General features: G+C 36.1%; 1 protein-coding gene and 1 long non-coding RNA gene across 6 annotated transcripts in view; one reads left to right on the top strand and one right to left on the bottom strand.

Annotated features, from left to right (window-relative positions):
* PTPRQ (protein tyrosine phosphatase receptor type Q) overlaps window positions 1–19,987 on the bottom strand; it is a 226,715-nt gene that overhangs the window by 57,586 nt on the left and 149,142 nt on the right. For both annotated transcript variants that reach the window (XM_089307499.1, XM_089307498.1), the window contains 6 exons: window positions 17,274–17,460; window positions 13,619–13,863; window positions 10,995–11,061; window positions 6,931–7,089; window positions 5,735–5,957; window positions 3,601–3,674 (listed from right to left, as the gene is read on the bottom strand). In XM_089307499.1, coding sequence (XP_089163625.1) covers window positions 3,601–3,674; window positions 5,735–5,957; window positions 6,931–7,089; window positions 10,995–11,061; window positions 13,619–13,863; window positions 17,274–17,460 — 955 coding nt within the window. The remainder of the gene's footprint in view (window positions 1–3,600; window positions 3,675–5,734; window positions 5,958–6,930; window positions 7,090–10,994; window positions 11,062–13,618; window positions 13,864–17,273; window positions 17,461–19,987) is intronic.
* Window positions 1–19,987, top strand: part of LOC149123551 (uncharacterized) — a 203,075-nt gene that overhangs the window by 103,914 nt on the left and 79,174 nt on the right. For 2 of the 4 annotated variants that reach the window (XR_016216208.1, XR_016216206.1), the window contains one exon: window positions 1,448–1,782. The exons of 1 other annotated variant lie outside the window; for it this stretch is intronic. This is a non-coding gene — a long non-coding RNA (uncharacterized LOC149123551). Of the gene's footprint in view, window positions 1–1,447; window positions 1,783–6,725; window positions 6,858–19,987 lie in introns of those variants that run through there. One more of the 4 variants, XR_016216210.1, reaches the window with a different exon arrangement.

The following is a 19,987-nucleotide window of genomic DNA, read 5'->3' as shown; positions in this document are numbered from 1 at the left end:
AACCGTTCTTGGCATTGACTATTGACGATGGTTAAAACACTACTTCCTGTTTGAGTGTTCTACCGAATATCCTTTAACAATGTCCTTTTGCCAACAACTCTTTGCACTCCATGGCTTTCTGTTAATGTCATATGTTGCAAGGCTATTATTTCCGAGTGGTCATCTTTGGTGCATGCCCCATCAAAGTGAATGTGATCCCTCACAGAGCCACAATATCTAATAACGTGGTAGACGATGAATGTGATGCCAGTAAATGATGGTGTTGATCCACTAACATGCACAGTGGCTGAGCTGCTTTGCTGGTCAAGGCTTTTTTTTCTCCAATGATGCATTCTCCTTTCACAACAATTAAGATTGCATCCTTACTTTCCTCCACTCCCATTCGACACTGTTTTACTGGCTATATAATCATTTCAGGGAAAATGCTGGTTAGAGAGTTGCTATCTATCAAGACAGAGTCCTTCAAACACCATGCTAAAGAGGGGCCTAGGGGCCAGCAGTATGGCACTGTAAGTTAAGCCACCTACAACTCCAGCATCCCCTATAGGAGCTAGTCCAAGTCTTAGCTGTTCCACTTCTGATCCAGCCTCCTGCTCATGTGCCTGGGAAAGCACTGGAGGACAGCCAAAGCACTTGGGCCCCTGTACCTGTGTGGGAGACATTAATGGAGTTCCTGGTTCCTGGCTTTTACTTGTACTTGGCCCAGCTCAGACTGTTGTGGTCATTTGGGTAGTGAACCAATAGATAGAATATCTCTTTTTCTCCCTCTGTATCTCTGTAACTCTGCCTTCAAATAAATAAATGAATGTTAAAAAAAAAAAAGGAGCTTAAAGGCTATCCTGTGTAACTGCTCCACACTGAATTCTGAGAAATTTGACAATATTTGGTACCTTTTCTTGTCCCTATCTCTTACAAGCCCAATGTCTGTTGTGTCCAGTCTACGTTTCATGGATCTCTCCTTCCTTAACCTTGGTAGGATCTTGTACTCTAACATTAATCGCAATCTTCTACCCACTCTAGACTACCGCTGTTAACAGGATACACTAAGAGTCCCTGGAAGATTGGGGCAACATGGCTATGATTCTAGAGGAAAGAATCATTTGTTTAAAAGGTTTATTCATTTATTTAAAAGGTGGAGTGACAAGACATAGAGAGGGAAAGACATCCACTTATTCACTCCCCAAATGCATGCAACATCTGGGGCAAGGTCAGGTCAATGCTAGTAGATTCCATTCAGATTTCCCACATGGGTAGCAAGAACCCAAGTACTTGGACTATTGTCTACTGCTTTCCAAGTGCATTCACAAGGAAGCTGGATTGGAAATACTAAGTAGCTGGGCCTTGAAACTGGCATCCTGATATGCCATACAGGAATCCCAAAAAAAACTTTAATCCACTGTGCTGCAGTGCCTGCCTCAACTGCCTGTGTATTTCTGCTATATTGCAGAACTGGTTGTTGTACTCCACTACCTTGACTGTGAGTGGAGAGAAGAAACAGAATACCTTCACTGAAGAGGACATTGAGACTATATCTAGTGCTGGATGAGACCCATCCTTGCACAGAGCAAGGTGTTTTTCATTTCTATTGCCATTTTTGGCAGATTGTTTGTCATTTCTATCACCCTGGATGTCTTAAGTTTTGCCTCTCAGGTAACTGACTGAAAATATCCTCCCACTGAAAATCTGCATGAAATCAGAAAGTTAATGAGAGAGAGCACACAACACGTACCACAATAGGCCAGTAACTTTCAGCATGGCTCTTATAAAATATTCTCTAAGATACTTGAGTTATCCATTTTGTCTTTGTCTCATCTTCCACTAGTCAATGCACCAGGATCTCTATTTAGCTATAGTAATGGTTTCTTATTGCTAAAACCTATAGGAAATTATGTTGGTAAGAGTAAAAGCCACTTATTTTACCGTGGTAGAATAGAGTGTGAAAGACCCACCTACCAAATCTAGAAATACTCGACACAATTTCAAAACCACAAGCCCACTCAGCTAGCTTTGAATGGTTAAACTATGTGGGTAAAATTAAACCAATAATTTCATGGAATTAAACAGTGTGGCCAAATAAATTTCTATGTTATTAATCTCTAAACATTTATGTAGCAAACCACATGCTGCTTTATTTAATAAAGATGCAACATTTCCTTGATTATCTAGAAGGTACAGAGGCTGACATTTTGACAGTTAATATTTCTACAACCTGATGGGAATTTTCTGCCTGGAAATGATGGCACAATCTTTCTCCAGTCACAGATATCTCTGAAATCGCCATCATTTCATAATACATGGAGAAACAGCACACGAGGATATGAGCAACACACAGACCGCCATTTTCAAGAGATGTCTCAGAAAGACACTATCTACCTGGTACCTTAAGGCACTATAGATGGATAAACTTGGGACTTTGATGACTTGGTTAAAAAAAAAAGGAAGTTTTGATCCTCTCAGGGAAATATTAGAAAAATAATTTCTCCTAAATAAGGATTTTCCAAAATATCTGAATATAAACTATCCAAAAGAAGCTAACTGAAAATTTTATTAAGTATGCAACATTAATATTTTACATGTTATTTCATTAAAACTTTCCACAGTCCTTCAAAAAATATATTCTCATTTCCATTTTCCAAACAAGAAGACAGACCTATAGCAGTTTATTTACTTTCTCAAGTGGCAGAGTCAAGATTTGAACTCAGGTCTTAATTCTGCATTTGTAGTGTAGTGGTTATGGAATCCTTGCCCAGAAATTAATTATTTAAATAATCTTGACCTTGGTTTCCTCATCTGCAAATGGAGCAAACATGAGCATCTAACTCAGGGTTCCTCCTCCTCTCATTACTGACGTTCAAGTCTTGTGCACTGTGAAAATCCAGTCACATTCCCAACCACCACCATATCACTGCCACCACGACCACTCTGCGTGGCAATCAAAAGCGGCTCCAGTTATTGTCAATTTCCCCCTGGGTGTACAAAATCACTCTAATTGAGAAGCACTGACCTAAACTAGGGTATAGCTGAGAAGGATTTGTCAGGTAACATTGGAAATGAGTCTAGAAATGTGCTTGGCAAAGAATATTGACCATTAGATATGATTATGGGGATGATGGTGTGTACATGTGATGACTAATAAATTGTAGCTATGTTTTATTCAGGTATGATTTAAGTGTGTATGCTTGGTAAAAAAAAAAACTCACGAAAGACTTGAATGAAGGAAAACACCCATATTAAAGGAGTTGTTAACTTCTTTTATCATAATTTAAGCAAAGATATCCATAAGCTAACTTCTCTTTTATTAAAGTATTTTACATCTATGATTGTATATTTAAAGAGCCAAACAACTATTTATTTAGGATAAAATGAGTACATGCCAGCAAAGACCAATACTCTAATAAAATCTATATGTATATTTGAATTAATGAATGATTCATCATTTAAAAGAATATTACAAATACCATTTATCCTTAGGCTAATTAATCTTACAATGAATTTATACTTAAGAACAACAGCCATGGATTAATATATTTACTAATAAGTGTTCCAACTATCATAAACATGTTGAGGTTATAAATTAAATGAAATTTAAAAACGTCTTACCTAGAGTCTTAACAGGGTCAGAATAATCAGAATCAGTAAATTGTCCCATGACATTTGTGGCTCTGAATTTAAATCTGTAAAATAAAAAAAAATTAAAACATTAAAACCCCCAAATTTGCATATGATTTTTTTTCTATGAATAACTTAACAAGTAAGCATTAAAACTCTTTAAGAGAAAGTGAATTTACAAATATGTAAACTTGGAATTGAATGACAGTCATTTATATATACAATGACAGCCAATTATATATACATACATATGTATGAAATTACAGGAGACGAATAATTGTCCTTCAGTAGGACTTGTGGAATTTGATGGGGGCAGTGACTACAAATCTGGCCAAATTCACGTGCAGTCAGCAGTTTAAGAAAATGAAACAAATCACCTCCCTCAGAGATTTGTTTGGACTGATTTAATACCTGTGCAAGTATAGTGTACTGATATGCTTCGCAATTATAAGGCAAATAACTTTTACCACAACCAGCTTTGGAAAGATCAGTGAATCAGATTAGAATGACCATATGAATTTGTCCTATTTGTGTGTAAACAAATGAAGGACAATGCTTTCTGCGTATGCATAGTCATATTTGATCATTTTAAGACACTGGATCATTTTATGACATTTGATTCATAAAAGGAGACAGAAGAAAATCAAGCTTTAAGAATTGATGAGTGTGGGGCTGGCACAGTGGCACAGAAGGTTAATGCCCTGGCCTGAACCGCTGGCATTCCATATGGGCGCTGGTTTGAGATCCGGATGCTCCACTTCTGATCCAGTTTTCTGCTATGGCCTGGGAAAGCAGTGGAGGATGGCCCAAGTCCTTGGGCCCCTGCACCCACTGGGAGACCTGGAAGAAGCTCCTGGCTCCTGGCTTCAGATTGGTGCAGTTCCAGCCGTTGTGGCCATTTGGGGAGTGAACCATCGGATAGAAGACCTCTCTCTCTCTCTCTCTCTCTCTCTGCCTTTCCTCTCTCTGTGTAACTCTGACTTTCAAATAAATAAATAACTCTTTAAAAAAATTGTTGAGCGACACTAAGATCCTCAAAGAAAACTGAGTTTGCCTCAGTTTTAAAATCAGAGGCACAAAATAAAACTATTCATTACCAGAAAAATAATAAACAGATACAATGGCATTAAAAATATAAAACCAATAAATCTCTTATGATTTTCATTGTTATATGAAGAGTCTGTTTTGGAAGTAAATATGTTAATAATAAATATATGAAATTTTTGTATCATTTTCATAACTGCTATACTGTGATAGGTAAAATTCAAGCAACATAAAAAATTTGAACAAGAATAACTGCATCTAATAGATAACATAATATTATTTAATTGCCTAATTTATCTAACATCTAATGCTAACATTATCTAAGACATTTACAAGTAATTATGTTTTACTAGCAAGCAAAAATGAAAATGCCTGCATTTAAAAATATTAATGAAACTAAATTTTGAAGATCAAAGGGTAAAGTGATTCTTTTTCAAATGCTAGTCTAATGAAACTAATCTGAACATATAATTTAATCATTATAACATAGTGGAAAATTTAATCAATGTAGCAAAGAATTTCATGAAGACAAAATGTCAGCATTGATTCCAGTGTATTAGATTATTAGGAGAAACAAAATTCTAAATATTAAAATGCGTACTAAAGATTTCCATCATCCATACAAAAGTCTGATGAACATAAAAGCAGAGTTATTTCTGTCACCAAGGACAGCAATTGTTAACTAAAAGAATAAGATAGTGTTTCTAAAAATCTGTACATATATGGCACAAATCCTTAGCACGTACTGAACAATGAGTGAAAAACACATTATTCATACTGTCCTCTACAAAAAGAATTCTCCTACCACCTACTCTTCTCCAATACCACATTTTTCATGTTGCTCTTTTATAACAGATCAAATTATCATTACTTTTAGCTCAGCATGCTTCCGCTCTAATGCTGTTATATTTATGAAATATAATGTCTTGTTTATCTTTCCAATGCTAATGCTTGAAAAGATAGGGTGCATAGTGATTTCTAGTACTTAGCAGAGAGCTGAAGGATAGATAGGTAGATGTATAGATGGAAGATATTAACAAGCTTGCTAACACAATGCATGGTGGGGATAAACTATACTTACAAGTACTGCTTTTTTGGTTTCAGAGGTCCATTGCAAATTTTGTCTTCATTGCCAGGAATCATACACGCATTATCAGCACCTATGACATAGATTTCCTCATTGCCACTGAACTTTGCCTTTCCTTCGGTACATGGAGGGTTAGGAAAGCCTTCGTTGGTAAAATACGGCCTTGCTTTATTAAAATATGCATCATACCACTTTGTTACATTTCCATCAAGCTGAGCTATTTTAGAAAAACAGATAGTGATGATTAAAACTGATATACGAATATGTTTTCATATTTAAATGGTGTTTTTTTCAACTTTTATTTAATAAATATAAATTTCCAAAGTACAACTTTTGAATTATAGTGGCTTTTCCCCCATAACCTCCCTCCCACCTGCAACCAACCCATCTCCCACACCCTCTCTCATCCCATTCTTCATCATGATTCATTTTCAGTTATCTTTATATACAGACAATCAATGGCATATGGGGATCTCATTCAAACAGCAGTTACTCTATGACTGTGACCATGGACCAGTCAGCTGATCGACCAGGATAGGTGTGTAACCCTGTCCTTCCTCATCACACACGAGCCTATAGACACTGTTGTGGAGGATTTTTTTTAAAGATTTATTTTATGAAAGGCAGTTACAGAAGAAGAGACCAGAGGGGAGAGGGGAAGAGAGAGAGAGAGATCCTTCATTCATTGAATCCCTCCCCAAGTGGCTGCATGGCCAGGACTGGGCTAGGCCAAAGCTGGGAGTTTCATCCAGGTTTCCTATAATGGGTTCAGGGGCCCATTTCCACTGCTTTCCCAGGCACATTAGCAGAGAACTGGATTGAAAGTGGAACAGCTGGACTCTATCTGGCTCCCATAGGGGATACTGGCATTTGCAGGCAGCAGCTTAACCCACTGCACCACAATGCTGGCCCCATGGAGGAGGATTTTTTCAGGCAGAGAAAAAACATCTCTCAATTAAGATAACTCCTCTGTTTACTCTCCAAGGAAACTGTCAAGACTCAATCTTGCCAAAATCCGAACAATCCTAGGAGAACATAGAAGGTAACTATGTTTTCTTATTTTTGGTAAAATACTTTAGGTGATCAATATTTTTTACAATTAATAATACTGGAAATCTATGGAACAATCGTGTGATAATTGGGATCCAACTTATATCATTAACCAGAACCATATTTTTATTTTATGATACCTCCTGTTTCTGTCACAAGCACTTGTACATTTTTGATTGGTCCATGATCATCATTGTAGTAACATATTGGCATTCTGATTGTAATTGTTGTTGAAGTCACAAGTAACTTTCCTGTGGCATCATAAATAGGGATTGGCTTGGTTTTTGGTCGTGCCGGAGCTATAACCATAGAAGAAATATTACTATGATTAATTTTTTGTTTCTTAAAAGAAAAAAAATTATTAGGAATTCTCATTTCATGTAAGTAATTTACAGATAAACTGACGGCAAACATAAATAGTAAATGAACATGAGTTGTGTTTGGATACAGAAGCTATTTAGCAATTATTGTCTCCAGATCCTGTAATTACGAATTTCAGGCTTGCCTGAGATAATGGAGCCCAGGTGTGATTTTCAGACATCTGATACCTCTTTGCATATTAAAAAATTCAATTATACCTGTGCTCACTCATGCAATATTCACAAATGCATAAAATGTTTACATGTTACTAATATTTTAGCTTTTTTTTTTCTTTCCTTTCCTTTTCCTTCCCTTAGCTGGTTCACTGATTTCTGTTCTAGTCATGCAAGCACATCTCCTGCCATTAATTCATGGCAAACATCTGGATGATAGTTTCTACATTTTCTGTATGTTCACATAATTAGATAAAAATGCATATCTATGGTGCTGACACATTCTTTTTTAATGACTGTAGTATTTATTATGGCGCAGTTTGATCGTATTTATTCAACAGCTTAGTGATGGGAATTCCCATTTCCTCTAGGTTTGGAAACTTTGCTGCAGTAATTAGCCTTGTACAGTTAGCTGTATTTATCATTCCTTACATACCTAAGACTCAAATAAATTCCCAAGGACAGAATTTCTGTAACAAAAGATAAATATATGTGTGCTTGCATGTGTATATGTGTATGTGTTTAAAATAGTCAGAATAATTTCTCAAAATTTCATGACAATTCTTTACCTACAAATATCTCCAAAATCAGTATTTATAGAAGCTCCTTATTTCATTTGGTCATATATACATATATATACATAAATATATATAATTGTATGTATACATACATACACATGCTGTTTGAGCACCACTATGTTAATTAGCCAAACTACAATTTCCACATTATTTTTTTAAAAATTCTCTTTTCAAAGTCTCTCAATAATGTCAGGAAATTAGCAATATTGTTTCAGTTTTATAGATGGGTATGTGAGCATATGTCACAGATATCCAAGTTCTAAATATAAAGATTTGAATGGAATATTTTTGACCTAGTTCTCCAGTTCCATCTCTTTGGTGCATCCTATTCAAATGCAGACTTCTTGCCTGATGCATCAGCTAGAACTCTGAAGAAGCCCGGGCTAAAATGAAATAGAGGCCTAAGAAGTCTATTGGAGGAAATATATGTGAAGAATAAAGGGGCTCTGTGAAAGAGTGTGGCAAGAGCCACAGAAAGGTGAGAGGTGGCAAGAGCCTTCAGACACAGATCAGAGATCACAGATGTGGCTCATGCTAAAAGGGAGAAGGAAGGTGGGCTTCAGGAGACAGTAGCCCAGGCTCAGAGAGACCTGAGTCTCTCAGCCAGCCATTGTGGAGAACCTGAGCAAAGGTTTCAGCTAGAGAAGCCAGTATCTGGCTCTACTTTCCAACTTGTTTTAGCTGTCAGATGCAAATTTAGTCATTCAACACTCCATACAACCAACAAAGTCATGGATATTACTAGAGACACATTACTTCTCGGGCCCCATCACTGCCACTGTGTGCATGTATCTTCTCTAAACTCTTCGTTAATCTGCCTGCCTCAGCTTAGGAGTTAAAATCAGAACTAACCGTCTTGACAAGGGGTTGGGCAAAGCATCTGAAATGGGAAGTTTTACCATGCATTTAATTATGCATCCAGGGAGCATCCATTTAGCCTCGTGGATATGACACTTGTATCCCATGTTGGAGTGCCTGGATTTGATACCTGGTTCTAGCTCTCAACTCCAGCTTCCTACTAATGTAGACCCTGGAAGGGAGGAGTGATGGCTTATATAATCAAGTTCCTGCCACCTACATGGGAGACCTAGATTGAGCTACTGGCTCCCAAATTTGCCACTGGCCCAGCTCTGGCCATTGTAGGCATTTATGGAGTGAACAAATAGATGGGAGCTCTGTATCTGTCTCTTTCTCCCTGCCTCTCAAAAATAAAATAAAATAATGAACCTATTGCTATCTGCATACACGTTTGCCACTGAATAGCAAAGAGAGATTAAGATAGTGTGTATGGTTCATGCTCTTCTGTGTGAAGTCATTTTGTGAAATAATGTAGTTATTTTAATATTTAAAAAAACTATTCAAAGGGCAGAGAGGGAGGGCAGGAAGGGAAGGAGGGAGGGAGGGGGAGGGGGAGAGTGGGGAAAGGGGAAAGAGAGAGGGAGAGAGACTGATTTTGCTCCCATCTTCTGGTTTACTCTCCAAATGCCCACAAGTACTGGAGCTGGGAACTCAAGCCAGGCCTCCCGAATGGATGACAGCGACTCAACTGTTTAAGCCATCACAAACTGCTTCCTCTGGTCCTCATTTGCAGGCAGCCAGAATCAGAAGCCGGAATGAGGACTCAGACCAAGATAATCTGAGAGGTGGTGAATGCCTAACCTTAACTTACATTCGTGAAGATTTTATGCACTTGCACATTCTAAAGTATATAATTTATCAAATCACATCAAATAATTAATACCTGAAAATAACATTACCATTATATTGATTATTCATCGATGAAAAGAAAAGCTGTCAGCTTTGCTAGAAATGACTATTTTTTACTTTTAGTAGAACTAGGTCCCGGCCCCTGTCCTAAGAGTTTTTCCAAGATTGTCTCTTAATCCTCACAATAACCTGTGAGGTAGAACTAGTATTATCTCCATTTTGCAGGCTTACAGAGGTTAAGGAACCTTCCAAAGTCAAACAGATCTCAAGTGGCCAATCTAGGGTTCAATCTTAGCAGTCTGACCCTACACTCAACCTAATGTGCTGACACTTTCAGTCACTGTGCTCTCCTGTCCTTGTCAAAGACTGAGAAGTTATTTTTTCCTTTAGAAAGAAAAGTATCAGCCAGAATTCTACTAGAGATCTATATACTTCAGGGTTTTTAATTTAAAATGTAGACATTTAAAAATTTCTCTGAAAATTTTTTGCACATTTTGAGAGATGACACAATAAATTGCTTGATTTTAAGCAATAATATGCATTTTGATATTTGCAGAAATCACCATGACTAGCTGAATGGCTCCAAATTTCCCTCTCTCTCTTTTTTTTACAAGATTTATTCATTGATTTGAGAGGCAGAGTTGCAGAAAGAGAGAGACACAAAGAGACTCCCCAAATGTCCTCAATGGCTGGAGCTGGGCTGATCCAAAGCCAGGAGCCTCCCCTGGGCCCCCCACATAGGTGCAGAGGTCCGAGCACTTGGGTCATCTCCCACTGCCTTCTCAGGCCATCAGCAGGGAGCTGGATTGGAAGTGGAGGAGCTGGGACTCAAACTTGTGTCGTATGAGATGCTGGTACTGCAGGCAGAGGCCCAACACATTACACCATAGAGCCAGTCCCTCTAAATTTCTCTTCAAAATATTTTTTGGGAAGAAGGGGAGAAACACAAATATTAGTTATATTTTTTGTAAATAGCTACCAGAATAATGAATTGATAAATCTACTTTATAGCCAGGATCAGAGCTGAGTCTATGATAGTTCAGTAAACACTATTTGATTAAGAAGAATCTGACTTCTAAGATCAGATCAGTCAAGGAGTGTGATTAGAACTAGTTACAGCTCTAATTTTTTTGAAAATTTTAAACTTAGAAGAAAATAAATATAAGAGGTGAGCATTCTCCTTATTTAACAGTAATTTACATGATTATTTAGACATTTTAACCATAGCTTCTATAAGCATACATTATTGCTTAATATATGCTTATTATATGCATAATCATCATCTAAAGACATTTTTACATCCTTAACTATAGTATGGAATTCAAGTTAAATTCATTCTTTGATTAAGGTTGCAACATTTTATAGGAAAGCAGCTCGAGAATGTACCTTTGATATCCATAGTTATTCTCATCTGAACCTTTGGCCCTGCACCAGCGCTATTAATGGCATAAACCTAAAACAAAGAAAAAAATCTTGTTACTATCTTCAGGTTATTGCTTTTTTGTATAGATGACTGGTCATGGTTATAATTCTTAAATGATTTCTCTTTACAAACACTTGCATGTAGCCTATGAAGTCCATTTTCTTATAACCACTTAAATGGAAACAACATACAAAGGAAGCGCATTAACAATAAAGTATGTCTTACAACAACTATTCTGGCCTTAAGCCGGAGAACAAAGGCTGAATGATCTGAACAGCGCTGTGACAGAGACCAGGAAGGACTGTGGCTTCAATCTGAACGCGGAGGAGGAACTGCATAGAAAAGCCATTATAACGACGCTCTCTTCATCTACTCTAACATCTGTTCCTTCTTTCTTTGGCTAGGTAACTCTGGCCTCCTCTAAATCCATATCCAAGGTCCTCTTTTTTTCCTTCTCTGGGATGAAATCCTATTCCTGCAGCCTCCTGGTTTTCCTGTATTAAATCATCCTGCTGAAAGTTGGCCTTTATGCCCTTCTTCACCCCTGCCCCAAAGTATCCGACGCTATAACCTGCATAACGCAGCATATACACATAAAGCATTTCTGTTTGTATATTCAGGGGGTGATTTACACAAATGTGGGTCCTTTCAATTAACTGCATGCTCAGAAGCTGCAGACACAGTATCTTATTCACTTTGTCTTGCTATAGAAAACGGACGAGTTCTTGGCCAATCGCATTATACTTAATAAACACAATTCAGTATATGTTTGTTGGAGTTATTTCTTCTATACATTAGTGGCTCACCCTTCCACACTGAAGATACACTGAAAATGCTGTTATTGAGCTAAATTTGTAATAATATATATGATAGGGTAGTTTTGATAGGTAAATCAAATTTACAGGATGTAGTTTAAAAATATCTAAAGGAAATATTTACTACAGTAGCAAATTTAAAAAAGAAGCATTTGAAATCAAAAGTGATACTGCAGTATGGTTCATTATTTTTATTTCTTTGTGGTACAACCTAATACTTAAGTGAGATAACAAGTTGGGCACCACTTTCCAAATTGCAGTGAGAGAGGAAGCACTTGCAAACTGTTAATTGCAAATTTTTGGGTTTTGATTCAGTAGCTTATTACAGGTACTAATGTAATACATTTCTAACAAAGTTCAAGGTGTTAATGAGGCTGTAAATTACATGTTGCAAAGGATTTTTCCATCTTTCTTTAAATTATAGATAAGGTATCATTTATTTTCTATTTTTGAATCTTATTCACAGTGGCTAAAATTGATACAGCACTCATATACCTAACTATAAATAGTTAATCCTTACAAAAATGTTATCTAAAAGTTACTATTTTTATTGCCATTTTTTAATGTAAGAAAAGTGAAGTACAGATTTGATGAAGCTACCCAGACGCTAAGTCAAAATTTGATCCCACTTCAGTTAATTGTCTTCACCACCACCATCTCTAATTCATTTTTTTTTCACATTCAGTGGTGGTCCGTTCAACAAAATGCACAATAAGAATTCCAACAAGATAGATTATATAAAGATTTAAAGTTAAAGTGAGCATGGGAAAGAATATATCATTATATATGCACACACATTCTTAACAATGTTTTGTAAACTGATACTCATAAAGAATTGGTCACTAAGCTGTTTGAAGGTTCAGGGGAGAATTCCACCATGCTTCAAAGATGATATTTCTGAACCATACAATTTTATTTAAAAAATGCAAGGCATGATACAACACTAGGTAAAAGATGAAAAAAATTGTGTGAATATACAAACCTATCCACAGATTTATGTCCTAAAATGAATAGTCAAGAATTAAAACATAAAAAGGTGTTAGCTTTTAGAAATAATTGTGTGAATTTAAAATATGTAAACTGTTAATTCTGCCCTTTGTCTTTGAAATTTGCTTTCTCATTTTTCATGTACAATCAGTCCTCTTTAGACAGAGTTGTCTATATATCACTAGTCTTTTAATATATATATATATATATATATTTATTTCTGGATTCCTACTATTTTTTCTATAAATTTTTTGGTTTTCTATACTTTTTTTTTTGAAGAAATTTATTTTATTTGTGTGAAAGGCAGATTCACAGAGAGAGGGAGAGACAGAGAGAGACAGAGGTCTCCCATCCACTGGTTCACTTCTAAAATGGATTCAAAGGCCAGGTCCGGGCCAGGGCAAACCAGGAGCCAGGAACTGCATATGGGACTTCCACATAGGTGTCAAGGAATTAAGGATTTGAGCCATCTTCTGTTGATTTCCCCGGTACATTAGCAGGGAGCTGGATCAGAAGTGGAGCAGCCAGGATTCAAACTGGCACTCCAATATGGGAAGCCAGTGTTGCAAGTATAAACTTACTGTGCCACAACCTTAATTTCTCAACACATTGTAAGAATATGCTGTATTATAAAAAGGGAATTTCATTTCTCTATTTTTTTGTTGCATATACCAATTTCACAAGAAGGTAAATGTATTGTGAACAATAACTGCAGAATTTTTGAATGCTGAGATGTTATCTTACTTTATAGTCTAGGTATATAGTTAAAAGTTGTGGATGCTTACACTGATGTTGTACGTATGTCCACCTTTTAGTCCTTCTAGCACTGCAATGACAGATGTGTCTGTTTTCTCGATAATACTGAGGTTGTGAATCTGCACAACAGTAGGATCATCTTCTCGGTAAACCAGAGCTTGATACACTTGGATGTTTCCATTAGGTTGAGAAGGAGGAAGGAATGTTAACTGAAATTTTGTCACTTCATCGGGAATCTTCTGAAATGTCATATTATTAGGTGGATCCTTGGGGGCTAAAATGAAATATTTAGCAATTCAATTTTTAATGTTTTCTTTTTGTTACCTATAAAGTTTATTTGCTACAAATTTCTGTTTTAAAGTGAAAACATCCAAATTATGGAAACTAGCTAAATGGCTGATATAGCATCAAATCATTGACATCTATAGTTTACAAAACCCATAATGTCACTGTTTGCTGATTTATTCTCCCTTTTATATACATTTTAAAAAGATTTATTTATTTATTTGAAAGTCAGAGTAATAGAGTGAGAGGGAAAGAAAGAGAGAGATCTTCAGTCTTCTGGTTCAATCCCCAAGTGGCCGCCAACAGCCAGGGCAGAGCCAGACTGAAGCCAGGAGCTCAGGGATTCTTTCAGGTCACCTATGTGTGTGCAAGGGCCAAAGCACTTTCCCAGGCCATCATCAAGGAGCTGGACAGGAACTGGAGCCCATATGGGATGCCAGCATTGCAGGCCGTGTCTTTACCTGTTTTGCCACAATGCCAGTTCCATATGTGCATTTGTTTTTATAGAGAATTTATTTCTTTTTAACGTTTTTGTTTTAAAATAAAATAAGCTCATAGGAGAAGGCAAAAATAGTACATATTATCCCAAGAAACCCGAATTTTCCTTGGTGGTGACATTTCATATAGCTGTAGTCTAATGTCAAACCAGGAAATTGATAGTGGTATGACAGTTAAGTGGACTACAAAACTTATATCAATTTCACTGCTTACTCATACTCTCATATTTGTATGTGTAGTTCTATGAAATTTAATCCCATGTATAAAATTTTCTATAATCACCACCACAAACAAGATAAAAAAACTATTTCATCACCCAAAAGAAACTCTCTGCTACTCTTCTCTTGTATTTGCCCTGCATGCCTGCTCACAACAATAGTTGGCCTCCATCTTCATCGTTTTGTCATTTTGAGAATGACAACAGCATAATGATCTTGAATACCACCCAACATACTATATGAATCAAGACTCATTCTTTTGTATTGTTGAGTAGTGTTCCATTTTATGGAGGTACCAGAGTGGTTTAATCCTGGAAATTCATTTGGGTTGTTTCCAGTTTCTCTTGCTACTAAAAATCCTATATTAGCATTCTTGCATACAACTTTTTGAGCAAAAGTTTCAATGCTCTGTGAATAATGTCCAAGATTGTGATTGAGGGGTCAAGTAGAAAAGGTGTGTCTGGTTTTAGAAGAGATTGCCAAAGCTATTTTCCATTGTGGCTGTACCATTTAACATTCCCGCTAGTAGCAAGAGGTCCAGTTTTTCTGCATCTTTCCCCAGAATCTGACACTATCAGAAATTATTATTTTATCTCTTTTAGTAGATGCACATTGATTCTCATTGTAATTTTAATTTGCATTTCACTACATATAATGTAATGGTTAATCATGTTGAAAATTTATCTTATTGTGTATTTGTTTTTCTTTTCTTTTCTTTTTTTCTTTCTTTCTTTTTTTTTTTTTTTTTTTGACAGGCAGAGTGGACAGTGAGAGAGACAGACAGAGAGAAAGGTCTTCCTTTGCCGTTGGTTCACCCTTCAATGGCTGTTGGAGACAGCACGCTGCAGCCGGTGCACCGCGCTGATCCGTAGCCAGGAGCCAGGTGCTTCTTCCTGGTCTCCCATGTGGGTCCAGGGCCCAAGGACTTGGGCCATCCTCCCCTGTACTCCCCGGCCAAAGCAGAGAGCTGGACTGGAAGAGGAGCAACCGGACAGAATCTGGCACCCCTACCAGGACTAGAACCCTGGGGTGCCGGCTCCGCAGGCAGAGGATTAGCCTATTGAGCCGGGGCAGCCCGCTATTTGTTTTTCACACATAGCTCTTTGGTGGTGAGTGCCTTTGGCTGATTTTCTAACTATATTTTTTTAAGTTCTGAGTTTTGAGCATTCTTTCTATATTTTAGGCATTCCAGTTGATTTTAGACAAGTAAAATGCATAAGCATATAACTAGACAGGCAACAATAAATTACAAAGCAAAATTATATTTGTGAAGATAAAAACCATTTTATGAATATGGAAGCTGGTTCTTGCTGCACTATATAGTGTTCTTTCTATAAGCAACTGATTGAGTGAATGAATCTATTTTGATTAACTTGAAATAGAAATTTCTTCCATATAAAAAATAGAATGTAAGAAGATAAAATATTTGTCAATTGTAATACATTTTATAACACCTGAAAAACATATTTTCTGTTTATAAGTATTATTTCCCCAAATTTAGGATCAGATGAGTTGGATAAGCAAAGAAATTCTCGCAGTGCTCAAAACAATTTCTTATCCCCCATTTTTTATTTACTTTTACACCTGATCTTAGCCAAAAAGCTGAGAAGCGATTTTTTGTTTTACTTTTAAAATTCTACTTTTATATATTCAAGTAAAGCATATTAAGCTGTAAGTTCCTTGGGAAAGATAGCACATTAAGATTCAACAACCAGTTCTTCATGTGTAATGTGAATACATTCATCAGTCTCTTTCTTCACACACACAGGATGATGAAGAAATGTAAAAAACATAATCAGAAAATAGGTACCTATGAAACATGGTAGCAAACAGAAACAAATACAATTTTAGCTTTTAAGGATCAGATTTACCTTGTAGTTTGGAACCCATAACTTCATATATAAAGTGAATAGAGCATATAAAATAAGGAAAAAACTAGCTGAAAAATATTTTTACCTCCTATACTTACCTTAAAGATAGCAACAAATAAACTATAGCAACACATCCCTTCATGTGCTCTTTCCAATGACATATCTGGTGGCAAAGAACATGAGGAGTCTGAAGGAGCATGGGGCAAGGAAGCTCTGGGAGGTTGACTTTCCACTTTAATCTGATTCTCAGTATCCTATTATTCATTCAGACCCTAGTCATAGGAACTTGAGGAAATCTGTATGGATTCTAACATTTATCAGATAGTTACATAGTGAAACATGGCACTTAACTAAGTGAAGAAAAGAGCTATGATAAATGTGACCAAGATTCTAAGGTTGAATTCCAGATTATTTAATAGAATATTATTACTTAAATTTTCATTCAAATCATGGACAGAAATAATTAAAATGGCATTGTAGACAAAATGTTATTGGCAACAGACTGTGGAAAAATCATCTCTTAGGCAAGGTAACAATTCTTGAAACTACTAGCAAATTAAATAAGCACAAAAAAGTACAAATAGGTATCTTTGAAATGTTTCTGTATGTACAAGGATTGGATAGTCTACATAATTTCACTTTGTTTCAAAAGCAAATAGCTTGATTTCCATCAGTCAAAGTGAGTCATTGCATTTTTTAATTATACATTTTAAAAACCTCCTGCAACACATGTCCTTTCTAGTGGAGTGTGAGAAACTGGAGGAAAGACAGCTAAGTCTCAGTTCTTAGCAGTGATGAAAAACATGCCTTACCTGATTCTAAAGTGGTAACAATGACTTCAGCACTGGACTTCCCTTCCCCATACGCGGTACTCATGTTTCCAGTAAAGGCAGTGATCACCACGGAATACCTCGTAAATATTTTTAAGTCTTTAATTTCTATAGTTTTATTTTCTTCATTAGATTTCATGAGGGAAACATTAAATTCATCATTATCTACCTGTAGGAAATAATAGTTCACAATTAAGGAAGCCACACTTAATATTCAAAGCACTAAAACATAGTAATACAAAGAAAGCTACATGAGGTGTATTTATCTATCCAATATTGATTGATAATTGATTTACAAATAGATTGTACTGCACAATCGAAAGTGCTACTAGAACAGGTTAATAGTTAGTAATTATTTCAGTAATTAAAAATAAAATAAAGTTAACCAACCACAATGAATCAACACATCCAGTGACAAACACTCATCTTCACAGTCGATGAAACTAGTTTCTATTCCGGTATTTTTTTGAAGAAGGGATATGGGTTTGGGTCCCAGATATCAAGGGTTCAAATTCCAAATTGGATGCCTAGAGTTCCTATTGTTGACAAACAACTTATGCTGACTATATCTTATTTCTGTTCATATAAAATTGGGGTGGTAATACTTACAAGTATTGTGTTGCGATTTAGAGAGAACAGATCTGAAGTAGCTATTGCAGAATTGGATTTACTTTTAAAAATATTGCCCACATAAGGAAACATACTTTGTAACATAATTCAGAAGATATTGATATGAAAGTACTTCAAAAAGTTCACGCAAAGATTGAATTAAAAGGTAAGTTTCTTTGGTTGGTGCAAAAATTTTTGAAATCTTTACACACGAAGGATTTTCACAAAGGTTATGGAGAGTGCTTGCTATGAAAAACACTATGCGTAATTTTCAGAAAGTTCTATGCCAACATGAACTTAATTCCATTTCCATCAGCATTTTGAAGTACCCTGACTGATACACAGAATGTCAATATTAATAATATATATACAAATATATGTTTACCTTAAAATTGAAAAAACACTATGTACATATATATATATATGTACTTCATAATAGAAACATAATTTTTAAGAATACAACTTCTTTCTGAAGCATACTCTGACATTTTATGCTCATTTTTATTTTATTGTAATTCATTTATAATTGCTAGTCATGAATCCAGTTGGAAAAATCTGCTCTAGAATAGCACATATACTGGGTAAAGAGTCAGTTAACTGGATATTGAAACTATTAAATGTGGACAAATAAGTGTTTTTAGGAATGCTAGAAGCAGCTGTGTGATTTGTTCAAACACAATCTGTCTTTTATGGGGGGGTTGAACTATTCACCCTAGATACTTAAATTTGTCTAATATTCCTAGTACTAAAAAACAGTTGTTTTTTTTTTTTTTTCCTGAACTAATCATGAAAAAATTCTAAATTCTATTATACATACTACTCTCAGGTACCCTAATTGAAAAACCTAAAACCGGGTTTTATGCATAGCCCTATTAACTTCATTTTCAACTTGATCTTCCCTCATAACTTTGGAATATAAACATAGTTTGCTTCAGTGTGTTCTTCAGATGCTCTTTTCGAGAACTGCTTTAACATAAAGGAGATATTGATAGGAGAAATACAGTTTAAAGCTGATCAGGAACAGCAGCATTGCAAACAATCAAATACCCATAGATAAGATCATTCCCACCTTAAGTCAGAGCAGTGGAGGAAGATGCCCTACTTCTCTAAAATGGCAGGAACTAGACCAACATAGAAATTCTATTATCAGACCTATCTAGCCACTGGTGGAAAGTTTGTATGTATTTACTAGGTGGTCAACATTAAAATGTCACACAAAAATACAGTATTTTCAAATTTCATTCAGGCTAGGCTTATGTTCATGCTGGGTAAAAATTACCTAGAAATGAGAAAGAGTTGACCCTTGTAATGGGGCATGGTCACCCATCCATCACAGCCCTACCCAACGGGCTTCACTTTACTGTTTTGTGTGCCTTGGCTGACTCCTACAGCTGTTGGAATCCTGATTTTACAGAGCTGAGATGATCTCCTGAAAAAGCTCATAGCCACATAGTAGCTGAGAAAGGACTTGAATCCAGAACTCTACACTGCCAGAGTCACTGGGTCTGATCTTATAAATTAAACTATTTAAAACTTACATTGTAACAAAGCCTCCCATGAAAATGACAGATAACAAACATTAAACACTAAAGATATAACATGGCATGCATGTGATTTATAGTATATTTGAAAATATTTAATAAAATCCAAAATAACTGTCAATCTTCAAACTCAGCCTATAAAAAAGTTCATCATCTTTCTTCACTGCTTATCATTATTGTTCACTTATCCAGGACAAAAACCTGACCATTTTAACTGCTTATTTTCCTTTAGTCAATCCCAAGTTCATTGTTCATGTTATCATATAATATTTGGACCATCTATTATTATTGACTATTATTTATTTAAAAGAGTTACAGAGAAAGAGATGGAGAAAGAGAGATCTTCCATCTACTGGTTCACTCCCAGAATGGCCACAGTGGCCAGGGCTGGTCCAGGTTGAAGCCAGAAGCTTAGAACTCCAGCCAGGTTTTCCACATCAGGTGGGGGCCCAAGTACTGGGGCCATCTTCGACCGCTTTCTCATGTGCATCAGTAGGGAGACAAATGGGAAGTGGAGTAGTCAGGACTGATTTTTGTGGGATGCCA

Source organism: Oryctolagus cuniculus, chromosome 11 (genome assembly GCF_051225735.1).
Source record: "Oryctolagus cuniculus isolate XC-2025 breed Fujian yellow rabbit chromosome 11, ASM5122573v1, whole genome shotgun sequence".
NCBI lineage: Eukaryota > Metazoa > Chordata > Mammalia > Lagomorpha > Leporidae > Oryctolagus > Oryctolagus cuniculus.
This window is presented reverse-complemented; position numbering and strand designations above follow the sequence as displayed.